The sequence below is a fragment of the Xenopus laevis genome, chromosome 1L (assembly GCF_017654675.1).
Source record: "Xenopus laevis strain J_2021 chromosome 1L, Xenopus_laevis_v10.1, whole genome shotgun sequence".
Lineage (NCBI taxonomy): Eukaryota > Metazoa > Chordata > Amphibia > Anura > Pipidae > Xenopus > Xenopus laevis.
In genome coordinates, this window is record NC_054371.1 from 222,776,643 (window position 1) to 222,789,029 (window position 12,387).

Below are 12,387 nucleotides of genomic sequence, written 5' to 3' on the forward strand. Positions count from 1 at the left end.
TCTGCTGCACAGGGGGATTCTGCTTGGAGCTCTACATTGTTTGTTGTGACTCCAGAGCCCGAGCATCAAACACTCGCAACTATCGCTTACTACGAAGAGTATGAGCCAAGCCTTTCCATTCATTCACCAGGGCGTGTAGGAGGTGCGACCAATCAGCTTCCAGACTCCCCCATCTGCTGATGTATCACATGACCCTACACAAGCCTTTTAATCTACTGCCGCCTTCCCTACAATTTGTCATTCAATCGCTCTTAATCGCTGCTGCTGCGTCTCCCCGACAAGCGCTCGCTTTTATTCATCGCTTTTGTTTAGTGGCCTCCTGCTCCCTCGTTACCTGCTGCTTTTATTTACTCACAGTCTCAAGTACTGGCTCATTCCCCCTCTACATTCACTTTTATTTTCACAATTGTCGGGAAAGTTTTAAGTTAAAAACCGCCAGTCGCTTCTCTGCAAGAAATGAGCGTGTCGCTTGGATTGTTGTGGATTTGTTGGGCGTCTGTGCTGCGATTGGGGCAGACTTCGCTTCTTGCTGAAGAGGGGCTTCTGAAAGGTGAGAAAATAAATGGATTTTCATATTGAATTTTTCTTTTAACTCACTACTTTAAAGTAGTTTGTTCTCCTTTGAGTTAACCTTTAGTATAATGTAGAGAGAGAGAGAGAGATTCTGAGACAATTTGCAATTGGGTTTTAATTTTTATTTGTGTTTTTAGCTTTTTATTCAGTTTGCAATTTCCAAATGACCCTAGCAACCATGCATGGCTTTCAGTGGTGTAACTAGCTATTACTGGGCCCCACAGCAAATTATTTTTTAGTCCCCCAAAATGTCTAGAGGTTGATCTGATTTATTTAATCTGTATATGACCCCTCATGGGGCCCCTATAGCTCCTGGGCCCTCCTGCAGCCGCTGGGTCTGCTTCCTCTATAGTTACACCCCTGATAGGAGAGGCCTGAATAGAAAGAGGAGTAATAAAAAGTAACAAATGTGTAGCCTTACAGAACATTTGTATTTAGATGGGGTCAGCAACCCCCTATTTGAAAGTTGAGAGACTCAGAAGAAGAAGAAGAAGGCAAATAATTAAAAAAAAAAAAAAAAAAAAACCTATAAAAAAGTAATAATTTAAGACCAGTTAAAAATTGCATAAAATTGGTCAATCTGTAACATACTAAAAGTTAACTTAAAGGTGAACCACCCCTTTTAACTTTATTTTCTACTTCCCCTTATATCGGACTGAGCTCTTTGATTAAACGAGCGCTGATGATTGTCGGTGATCCAATGTAACGCCTTCTCATGTGTCTATCCAATCCCGGCTCCCTGATTGGTCGGTTGGGTTAATGAATAGGGATGCAGGTGGGACCTGCTCATTGTATCGGCAGAGTTATCTTCGCTAATTATTACAATCTCAATTAAAGGACCAATTAAAGGACCAGTAATGGCAAAAAAAATTTAAAAAAAATCCCCAACACATTAAACTTTAAAGTCGCTAAGTCTTTATTAAGAAATAACTTACCGAGAATTTTTTTTTTGTTGTTACTGGTCCTTTTAAGTAGTCCACCTTGCTTACTTTGCTCACATATGAACTACAAGTCCCAGCATCCTCAGCCAGTCATGCCTCATTTTGGGGAAAAACCTTAGAGAAATAGATTTATTATTGTTATTATATATAAATGACTGATCGATACAATAGAACTCCTCCTGGAATCCGAGTGATAGCTCCTGGGCTCACTTTGCAGCCACGTGAGTAATCTTGAGACTTGGTGAGAGTTTGGCAACTTAATATTCCAATTATGTGCCACTAACAGGCTGCTGGGAATAGGGAAGGGACTTGGAATTTGTGATCTTACTGTACAGCTCTCTGGATAAGAGGCAGGGAAGGGTGAAGGGCACAAGCACAGAGATGAATTTAAAATAAACGTCTGGAAGGAATTCACCCCAGTGGTAACCTGAGCTCTTCTAATTACAGGTTAAGTACAGGAACTGGCTCAGCACTGGGTTCAGCCTATAGGAAACTTCCCCTTGGCCTTGGCAATGTTTCTTGTGTCTGCCCTTGAGCTGAGCTGGGAGGGAGGGTTGTTCTACCCACAAGCCAAACTTGGTTCTCCGTAAAGGAGGGAATAGACTTTAATATTCACATATATGTAAAGATCAAAGCTGGGACCACAACTCCCATCACCAACAGCAGAAAACTTCTAGCAGGTGGGGATGTGGCTTAAAGGGGTTGTTCACAATATAAATGTGACTGTAATTAACTGAGACTCCATTACATGGCAGCTTAGAAATCAATGCAGCCTGCATCAGAATTTTTAAAGGGGTTGTTCACCATTAAGTTAAATTTTAGTATGATGTAGAGAGTGATATTCTGAGAAAATTTGCAATTGGTTTTCATTTTTTATGATTTGTGGTTTTTGAGTTATTTCGATTTTTATTCTGCAGCTCTCCAGTTTGCCGATTTCAGCCATCTGGTTGCTAGGGTCCAAATTGCCCTAGCAACCATGAACCGGTTTGAAAAAGAGACTGTACTATGAATAGGAGAGGGACTGATTAGAAAGATTAGTAATAAAAAGTAGCAATAACAATAGGTTTGTAGCCTTAAACAGCATTTGTTTTTAGCTGGGGTCAGCGACCCCCCATTTAAAAGCTGGAAAGTGTCAGAAGACAATGGAAAATAAATTCAAAACTTTAGAAAAGAAAAAATGAAGGTCAATTGAAAAATTGCTTGTAACATACTAAAAATTAACTTAAAGGTGAACCACCCCTTTACGTGTTGTCTGTGGAGCAGGTTCAAGATCTGAGGACAAGGGGAGCAGTTATGGTGCATCACCAGAATTGGAGTAAATGGCTTTTAAGGTGGTGTTCACCTTTAAATTAACTTTTAGTATGATAGAGGTGGTAATAGTCTGATTTTATACAAATATCCTGATTAATTTAGGGGTTACACAGTTTACAAACTTTCTATTGGTTAAGTTTGAGCCGGCATCTTGTTTTTCTTCAGTGATTCTGATAGGACCTTTATCCAGCAACACAAGGCGATGATCCATTTAAAGGAGAACTAAACCCTATAAATAGCTAAAAATGCCATATTTTATATAGTGAACTTATTGCACGAGGCTAAAGTTTGAGCTTGTCAATAGCAGCAATGATCCAGGACTTCAAACTTGTCACAGGGGGTCACCATCTTGGAAAGTGTCTGTGACACTCACATGCTCAGTGGGCTCTGATTGGCTGTTGAGAAGCTAAGCTTAGGGCTCGTCACTAATTATCCAGCAGAAAATGAGCTTCCCTGGCTGTAATATAAGCTGATGCTACAGGTTTGCTGATTATTAAATTCTGATGCTAATTGCACTGGTTTCTGTGCTGCCATGTAGTAATTATCTGTATTAATTACTAATCAGCCTTATATTGTGACATTTCTATTCTATGTGTACTGTATATTGTGAGTGGCTCCCTAAGCTCAGTAAGTGACAGCAGCACAGAGCATGTGCAGTGAATCAGCAGAAAAGAAGATGGGGAGCTACTGGGGCATCTTTGGAGACACAGATCTTTACTGCTAAAGGGCTGTGGTTGCCTTGGGCTGGTACAGAAGCACAAAATATAATGTACAACATTTCTACTCTACTGGTGTAGTTAGGCTTTAGTTCTCCTTTAAGTACAATACTGACTAAGCACGAAGCAGTTTTATCTCACTTACACTGCAGTGGCAACCCTTATCCTGCCATGTTTCTCCCCAAAAAATATAAAATGATAAAGATCCACTTTTGTATGACATCCATTACGTTTACCCTTTCTCCATGCATTTTGGCCCTCGGGGGGGGGGGGGGGAAAGGGGGGAAAAAAAACCTGATATAAGAGCACATTTCTGACACTGTCCTTGGCCCTTTTGGAGACTGATATTTACATGTTAGATCCCTCCTGCGCTTAATGAGCTGCCTGGAGACAAAGCCTGTGAGATTAGAAAATAAAGGGGGAATCAAGGCCATCTGCGTCTCCCATTCATCCAACCAAACCCTTATCTGGCACATGTTCTGTGTTCAAGTTGACTCGGCAGCCTGTAATTTTGGATATTCCTGCTCGTGTTCCGCTAGAAACGTAAAAAAAATCAAATCCAGTTCTGTATAATGGGACATCTGTCTGACAAGTGGTGTGAGGGCTGTTCATACCCAAGATTCTGGCTGTGCACGTGGCACTTTGTGCGGCTGGAGGGGATGATGGTTATGGGCAAATGGGAACCCTGCCAAGGGCAAATCTGCACCTGCGTTAAAATATTTCTGCTCTTTTTCATTGATACACTGAAATTCAAAGATAAAGACAAACATCCCCCTTTCCGACTCCCTCCCACCACTTCCAGACCTGACACATTTTAAATCTGCATCTTATTTGGCTAATTTGCAATTAATTGTGATGCACAGTGTGCCAGCTTCTCTGCAGCCATGTAATAAGCATAAATAAACAGCTTATTAGCCATTCAGTGTGTTCATTTCAGGACTTTTACTTGCTGGGGTGGAGGGGTTGTATGTCTTGAAGGACATGGCTTGAGCAGTACTGTTGGGGTACAATGTTTAGCAACCCCGGGCCTCGGCATGGTGGGTATAGGGAGCTGAATATAATTAGCAGCTGGGGAGGAGGCAAGGAACATTAGATGTGCCCATTTACTTTGCATTGGTAACTGGCAGTTTGTCCTTCAATTTATTCCTCAATGGATGAACTAGGGTTCTAGTCTCTTTGTTGATGTGAATTAAAGTTGGTGGCTTTTATTTGTGCCTACAGATGACACCATTGCAAATTTGCTTTCGGACGAAAACGATGTTGTGCCAGAAACGCATCCCCATGTCAAGTTTAACGCCCACTTCTCCAAACACGACCGTGGGTGCTTTCTATTTCCTGGCCAGGACGAATGCTTGGGCAACTGCAACTATAACACCTCGGCAAAGACCTTTATTGTTATCCATGGATGGAGTGTAAGTATTTAGAAGCTTGCCAGATGTTCTTTGATTGGATCATGGATCGGATTGTAGGACAGTGTGTGGTCATTCTCCCAGGCATCAACCCTGTTGACTAAAATGCTTTTTTTTCTTATCAGATGAGTGGCCTCTTTGAGACCTGGTTGCACCGGTTGGTAGGTGCCCTGCAGGAGAGAGAGCAGTATGCCAATGTCATTGTTGTGGACTGGATGAATCTGGCGCACCAGCTCTATCCTGATGCTGTGAATAATACCTTGGTGGTTGGAAAGGACATTGCCGTACTTATGGACTGGTTACAGGTATGTACATGCCACTTGTAAAGGTCTCCTAACCCTTGCAAGGTTCTATTGTTATTGTGGAGTCCACCTTGTTTCTTCTCGTTCTGTTGTGTAGTCCCTTGCTCTAACTCTGTTCCATTAATGTCCCAGCAAACCTCTCTTGTGTGACTTTACTAATATTTGTTAAATATTTCTTTGCAGGACAAGGCGAACCTCTCCCTTGAAAATGTTCATCTCATTGGCTACAGTCTTGGTGCTCATGTTGCTGGCTATGCAGGAAACTTTGTCACTGGAAGAATCGGCCGTATAACAGGTCAGTATCTAGAAGACCACCCATCTGTCTTGAGTGCACCATCCTTGTGTATCTATGTGTCTTCCAACAAGTCCTCACCTGCAATGGTCATTCTTCTGAATCAGACCTGAATCAAGTTCAGAAGAGGACGTCTCATAAACTACTTTTTATGAGCTCCACCAACCTATCATTCTATTTGAATGTTGCATATTCCAGCCAAAATCATTGACGCTTCTTTGGTCCTATTTTACAGGGACACTTTGTATAACCTGATTACTCCTGTTCCATTGTAGGTCTGGATCCAGCAGGACCCATGTTTGAAGGTGCAGAGGCCCACAAGCGTCTTTCTCCAGATGATGCCGATTTTGTAGATGTTCTCCATACTTACACACGGGAAGCTTTGGGGGTCAGCATTGGAATTCAGATGCCTATTGGGCACATTGATGTATATCCCAATGGTGGAGACTTTCAACCTGGCTGTGGGCTGAGTGACGTTCTCGGGGCAATTGCATATGGCAGTAAGTTAATTTTCTGGTGTCCCATCTACACCTCCTTTTTAAAGTATTCTTTCCTGCTGTAATGTTGATTACATAGTATGGATTGGCATTTTTACTTTTGCGTTTCAGGCATCGGTGATGCAGTAAAGTGTGAGCACGAGAGATCTGTGCACTTGTTTGTGGATTCCCTCATTCATAAGGACAAAGAGAGCTTCGCTTTCCAGTGCACTGACTCGGATCGCTTCAAAAAGGGCATTTGCTTAAGCTGCCGCAAGAACCGATGCAATGCCATTGGCTACAATGCTAAAAGAATGAGGAGCAAGCGCAACAGCAAGATGTTCCTGAAAACCCGAGCACAAATGCCCTACAAAGGTGAGCTGCCTGGGGTGGGTCTACAGATATTTTTGTGCATCTTCTGCTCTACAACCAAGGTCTGTCTGTTGACTTGCCCAACAAAGCTTAACCCTGTGTCTGATCTCTCTCTTCCAGTTTTCCATTATCAGATGAAAATGCACATTTTCAATTACAAAAGTGCCCTGGAATCTGAGCCCACCTTCTCTGTCACTCTTATGGGAACCTTGAATGATTCAGTCCCTCTTCCCCTTGCAGTGTGAGTACCAATTAAAATGTGTCTGTTTCCAAATGAATAAACTTGGTCTCAGATGTATTGTGCATTTAAGGGTTGTTGGGATGTACAACAGATGGAGGCTGCAGACGTGACTTAATTTTTGTTTTTTGGACAGTCCTGGGGAGATCGGATACAATTTTACGAACACATTCCTGGTTTATACAGAAGATAACATTGGGGACCTCTTAAAGATCCATCTGAAGTGGGATGGAAGCAAACAGATGTGGTATTCATTTTGGAACTCATTCCAAAACTATTGGGCCAAGAATGACGTCACTGACAAAGAACTCCATATCCGACGCATCCGAGTAAAATCCGGGGAGACCCAGCAAAAGTAAGTAGTAGTACTTTAGATGTGAAATAGATCAGTATAAGGAGCTACTAGTAGGGAAATAAAAGCTGACCTACTCCATGAAATTCAACCTTTTTGTTTTTCTTTAATAGGTTTACGTTCTGTCTTGAAAATCCGGAATCAACCCTTCTAATGCCTGGTAGCGAACTTGTGTTCGTGAAGTGTAGAGACGGTTGGGAAGTCAAACCACGTAAGCGGTAAGAATTCCAACTTGTCTATCAGAGATGAAATTTAGATGACCAACCTGAGCTGCTGTTGACCTGCAACCCCAGCATTCCTCTGCTGCCCCTAAGAGCTTACAGGTTCTGGGATTTGTAGGCCAACTATAGGTGACAATAATGAATATAAGATAACAGAACTGGAAGGGAATGCTAATGTTTAGTGTGTGCTTGCTGAAGGAAACAAATGTGTGTCTTTCCAAGGTAACAGACCTTCCGTCTAACCAGTTTTTTTTTTTTATCCCCCTCCAGGGTGAATCTGTAACGTGCCAGCAAGGGCGGGTGTCTGCTGGCTCCTGATGTGTCTACTGCAGCCTTGTTGGTGAAAGAATATTTTGGGCAAATACCTGTGAACATATTCTGTTCTGTGTATAGCACTGAAGATATTGCTGCTGGTTAAAAGCAGAAGTCAACAAGGATTGCAGACTGCTGCAGTGGGTCACCTTCAACCAATGAACGGCTCAACTGGGCTCAGACTTGCAGCCAAATCCATAGCACTAACTCCATGGTGGGGATTTTTTAAGGGTGGACGTCTTGTTACACTTAAGAACTTTGTATTCATTAAAAAAGAAAGTTATGGTGGCCCACCATGTTAGCATGTAGCCCTCAAACCGTCCCACCCACATATTTTCAAGAACTGAACTACTGTCCCTTAGTGTATTTAACTCCTCACCCATGGCATATTTCTGCTCTTTATGTGAAGGTAGGGTAGAAGGTGTGCTGGTTGGGACTAGAGAAGACTACATGATGGCCGCCACTGAGGTCAAGCCTTTTTTACCTATTTTGCTCTTCCAATATGGTATCTTTCCGATCTCCATTTTAAAGGAACAGTAATGTTATGAAACTGTCTTCTATGAAGTACAGCAACATGTTTGGATGCTTCCGGAGCAGGTCAACAAGTCGCTTTTGTTTTTGAAAGAGCGTATGTGTTCTCTGGAAGAGAATATGCAAGTAGTAGTATATGTGATGCTTCATTGCATTTGTTACATTGGCCACACCATGTGTTTTTTGGTCTGACACACTGAATTCCTATCATTTTTCTCTGCAGAAAAAAGCACTTTAGTTTTCAACATTACTGTCCTTTTTAAAAGACCCTTATCATTATTAGGCCAGCCATATCAACGCTTGGTGCTCTTAGTGCGATCAAATGGAAATTTAGACCAGTAATGTGGCATTGTAGGAATTCTCATGCTACTATTCTTTTTGGTTTAAGAAACAAAATCAAAGTTGGGACTACTGTTCTAAATGGCTTTAAAGTCAACCACCCATAGCCCCAAAACCACCACTCACACCAGGCATATCTTACAAAGTCTTCCTGCTATTGATCTGCAATACTTGTCATCACCAAACCAACCTTCAGCTTGGACATCCTTAGCTTACCTCTAAATACCAGTTTCTTCCAGCCAAATTTTCCTTAGCCATGTATAGGTTTCTTTTCAGATAGACTGTTGCACCCATACTACAGAAACTCATTGGAGCTCATTTATCAACACTGGGCAAATCTGCCCATGGGCAGTTACCTATAGCAACCAATCGGTGATTAACTTTTTAAAGCCAGTTGCAAGCTGTAAAATGAATGCAGCAATCTGATTGGTTGCCATGGGTTACTGCCCATGGGCAAATTTGCCCAGTGTTGATAAATGAGCCCCACTGTGTGGTATCTATCTTGGTGTAGACCGTTTCTACTTTAGTAACCAGTTGTTAGTATTTTACTCCTGAAGAAGACTTTTGTTTATTGAGACCAGTGGAAGGACATGCTGCTGGTGTTCAGTCACTACCATGTCAATGCTGTCTTGGACACCTTTCCATTTTATCTTAACTTGGTGGGGGTCATTTTTAGACATGACTTCATCCATGATCTCAAATCTGCTTTCAGAACTGTGGTTAGGTCTTACTCAATACAGTCCTTCTCCTTGCCCCGGTCGACTGTTTAGCGATAAAACATCTCCTTGATGGCACTTGTAGGAGACATATGGACCTTCTGTTCTTTCTAAAGCCCATCACTTGTTTGCTTGCTATATAAAACCTGTTTTTTTTTGTGTTTTTAATGTGCTCCTGATCTCTCTGATATACTCCACATTAGGCAGGGAGCTTAAGCTATGAAGTTCCATCTACGTTACTGTAGTTTATGGTCATAACCTCTTTAGATCCACCAATTGTATGTCGAGTTACCTGCAACTGAAGAAAGTTACATTTATTGACCTATATTACATTACATGCAGTATTTGAGAGAAGCTGGCGGTAGTAGAAGTTAATTACTGTCAATAAATACCATTCCTATAGTAAAAGATGGCCTATGTTTTACAGTTTTGAAAGACGTAGCAGATCAGGGCTGTGTGGTCCATGATGTAGCCTCTGTGAAGGTTACTTTTGTTCATGGGGATAGTAACTGATGTGAAACTTAAGTCCACCATAATAAGTTCCATTTCAGAGTATTGTGATATTGGTGCATATTTATAGAAATTTGAAGCCAACCAAGAGGCAGCCTTTCCTGACACCTTTCATAGAGGAGAAGCCTCCATTCTTGTCCAGACCAGCTCCTCTTATCCCACCAAGGCTGCCCCTGTTTCTACGTGAAGCCTAGATGACATATTTATGAATTTGTACATACTGCCTTTTGTAAATGGATATTTATATATGTATATCTTGTCATTTTATTTGTTACTGGCTTAATACTGTTTTCTAGGATATTTTAAAAGAAAAAGAGCGCTTTGTAATGTCTTATTTAAATAAAATGAATTTGTGTATGTTGGTTTGAACAGTTTCTTTTATTCGCACAGGGTCTGGCATTTTAGCTGGAATCCCAACTGTTTATCCCTGAGCCTGAAGTAATTATTTTAGCAGAAACTGCCCCACTGCTGAAATGATCTGGGTTCCAGGTGTTTGCTAATATTGCTCTTTTACATAACTTCTAGGGGAATTATAGGGGTTGTTCACCTTTAAATGAACTTTTAGTATGATGTAGAGAGTGATATTCTGATACATTATTATTCTGGGCTTTTATTATTATTATTTATTATTCTATATTCTGGGCATTTAGAACTATAATAGCTGAAGGGGTGATGATGCTTTCATTTCAGCCTCCGCTCATGTTTCTCACCCTTTCTATATTTTTTTTTCATGAATGTGACCTAAAACATCATCTGATTTTCAAACAAGTTCTGAAATTTGATGAAGAAAACCAAGTTAAAGGAGAACTAAGGCGTAACCAAAGAAGTAGCTAGAAATGTTGTACATGATGTTTTGTGCTTCTGTACCAGCCCAAGGCAACCACAGCTCTTTAGCAGTAAAGATCTGTGTCTCCAAAGATGCCCCAGTAGCTCCCCATCTTCTTTTCTGCTGATTCACTGCACATGTTCTGTGCTGCTGTCACTTACTGAGCTTAGGGACCCACTCACAATATACAGTACACATAGAATAGAAATGTCACAATATAAGGCTGATTAGTAATTAATACAGATAATTACTACATAGCAGCACAGAAACCAGTGCAATTAGCATCAGAATTTAATAATCAGCAAACCTGTAGCATCAGCTTATATTACAGCCAGGGAAGCTCATTTTCTGCTGGATAATTAGTGACGAGCCCTAAGCTTAGCTTCTCAACAGCCAATCAGAGCCCACTGAGCATGTGAGTGTCACAGACACTTTCCAAGATGGTGACCCCCTGTGACAAGTTTGAAGTCCTGGATCATTGCTGCTATTGACAAGCTGAAACTTTAGCCTCGTGCAATAAGTTCACTATATAAAATATGGCATTTTTAGTCATTTATTTTTAGGGTTTAGGTCTCCCTTAAATGAAACAACATTTTTTTAAAGAATGATCCAATAACATGCAAAAGTAAGTGAACTCTGAGTCTGGTGTTAATTAGGTGTGAGTAAGAGGCCATGTTTAATTTAAAGAAGGGGATTCAGCAAAGCCTGATCACACATAGCACACAATTGTGGATGGCTTGAACAAAGGAGGTGTCTGAGGACCTCAGAAAAAAAGAGTTGTTAATAAAGCTGGTAAAGGTTACAAGACAATATCTAAAAAGTTTGGACTCCACCAATCAACAGTCAGTCAGTCAGATAGATTGTGTACAACTAGAGGAAATTCAAGACTGTTGTTACCCTACCGAGAAGAGGTCAACCATCAAAGATAGGTCCAACTACAAGGAGTCTAATAGAGAGGTTACATAGGAACCCAGGGGAAATTCTAAGCAACTGAAGGTCTGACTCACATTGGTGAATGTTGATGTTCATGAGTCCACCTTCAGTTGAACACTGATCAGCAATGATGTGAATGACAGGGTAGCTCCCCCAAAAATATTGCTGACTGTCTACAGGTTGGGAAAGATCATGTGGACAAACCAGAAGGATACTGGAAGAATGTTTCATGGATGGATGAAACCAAAATATAAATTTTTGGCTTAAATGAGGAGCGTTAGACCTGGAGAAAGAAAAACACTGGATTCCAGCATAAGAACCTGATCCCATCGGTGAAACATGTTGGTGGGAGTCTTCTGGTTTGGGTGTGTTTTGCTGCATCTGGACCTGGATGGCTTGTCATCATTGTGGGAACAATGAATTCTGAACTACACCAGGGAATTCTATGGAGACATGTCATGAACTGAATGTCAAAACACAGTGGGACATCGAGCAAGACAACGATCCTAAACACACAAGTCCTTCTACCACAGAATTGATCAAAGAAGAATAAAGTGAATGTTCTGGAATGGCCAAGTCAAAGTCCTGACCTTAATCCAATTGAAATGTTGTGGAAAGCCATAAAGCGAAGGGTTCATATGAAGAAATCCACCAACATCCAAGAGCTGAAGCTGTTCTATGTGGAGGAATGGGCTGAAATCCATCCAAGTCAATGTGCAGGAATGATCAACAGTTACCACTAACATTAAAGGGCTACGAGAACAACATTCACTTACTTTTCCACATGCAGATGTGTTTTTGGATCATTTTTTTCCATAAATAAATACCCAAATATTATAATTGTTGTGCCATATTTTTTTACTACTTTTTCTTTATCTACTTTTAGGACTTGTATGAAAATCAGATGATGCTTTAGGTCACATTCATAAAAAAAACAAACTTTCACGCACGACTGTACTTGACATTGAGCTTTATCCGAATACACAGCGAGAGCATCGGGTCCATGTGAGACGTCAT

At 41.1% G+C, this 12,387-nt stretch overlaps 1 protein-coding gene across 2 annotated transcripts; it reads left to right on the plus strand.

Annotated features, from left to right (window-relative positions):
- Positions 1-230: 230 nt before the first annotated feature.
- lipg.L (lipase, endothelial L homeolog) lies at positions 231-9,968 on the plus strand. Of its 2 annotated transcripts, XR_005962689.1 has the most exons (11): positions 231-550; positions 4,763-4,953; positions 5,076-5,255; positions 5,436-5,547; positions 5,820-6,044; positions 6,153-6,395; positions 6,513-6,633; positions 6,767-6,985; positions 7,096-7,200; positions 7,474-7,979; positions 8,017-9,968. XR_005962689.1 is itself a non-coding variant. In XM_041570186.1 (10 exons), exons 1-10 carry the CDS (start codon positions 457-459, stop codon positions 7,484-7,486), a joined length of 1,503 nt encoding a protein of 500 aa, XP_041426120.1. In that variant the 5' UTR covers positions 231-456; the 3' UTR covers positions 7,487-9,968. The 2 variants fall into 2 exon arrangements, 1 of the variants encoding a protein (XP_041426120.1); XM_041570186.1 differs by having other exon boundaries at positions 7,474-9,968.
- The last annotated feature ends 2,419 nt before the right edge of the window (positions 9,969-12,387 follow it).

Bases quoted from the DNA above. Each gene is read 5' to 3' on its own strand.
- lipg.L (XM_041570186.1), top strand. From the start codon at position 457: ATGAGCGTGTCGCTTGGATTGTTGTGGATTTGTTGGGCGTCTGTGCTG. The intron at 551-4,762 runs GTGAGAAAATAA...TTGTGCCTACAG, and splicing joins TGAAGAGGGGCTTCTGAAAG to ATGACACCATTGCAAATTTG. The intron at 5,548-5,819 runs GTCAGTATCTAG...GTTCCATTGTAG, and splicing joins AAGAATCGGCCGTATAACAG to GTCTGGATCCAGCAGGACCC.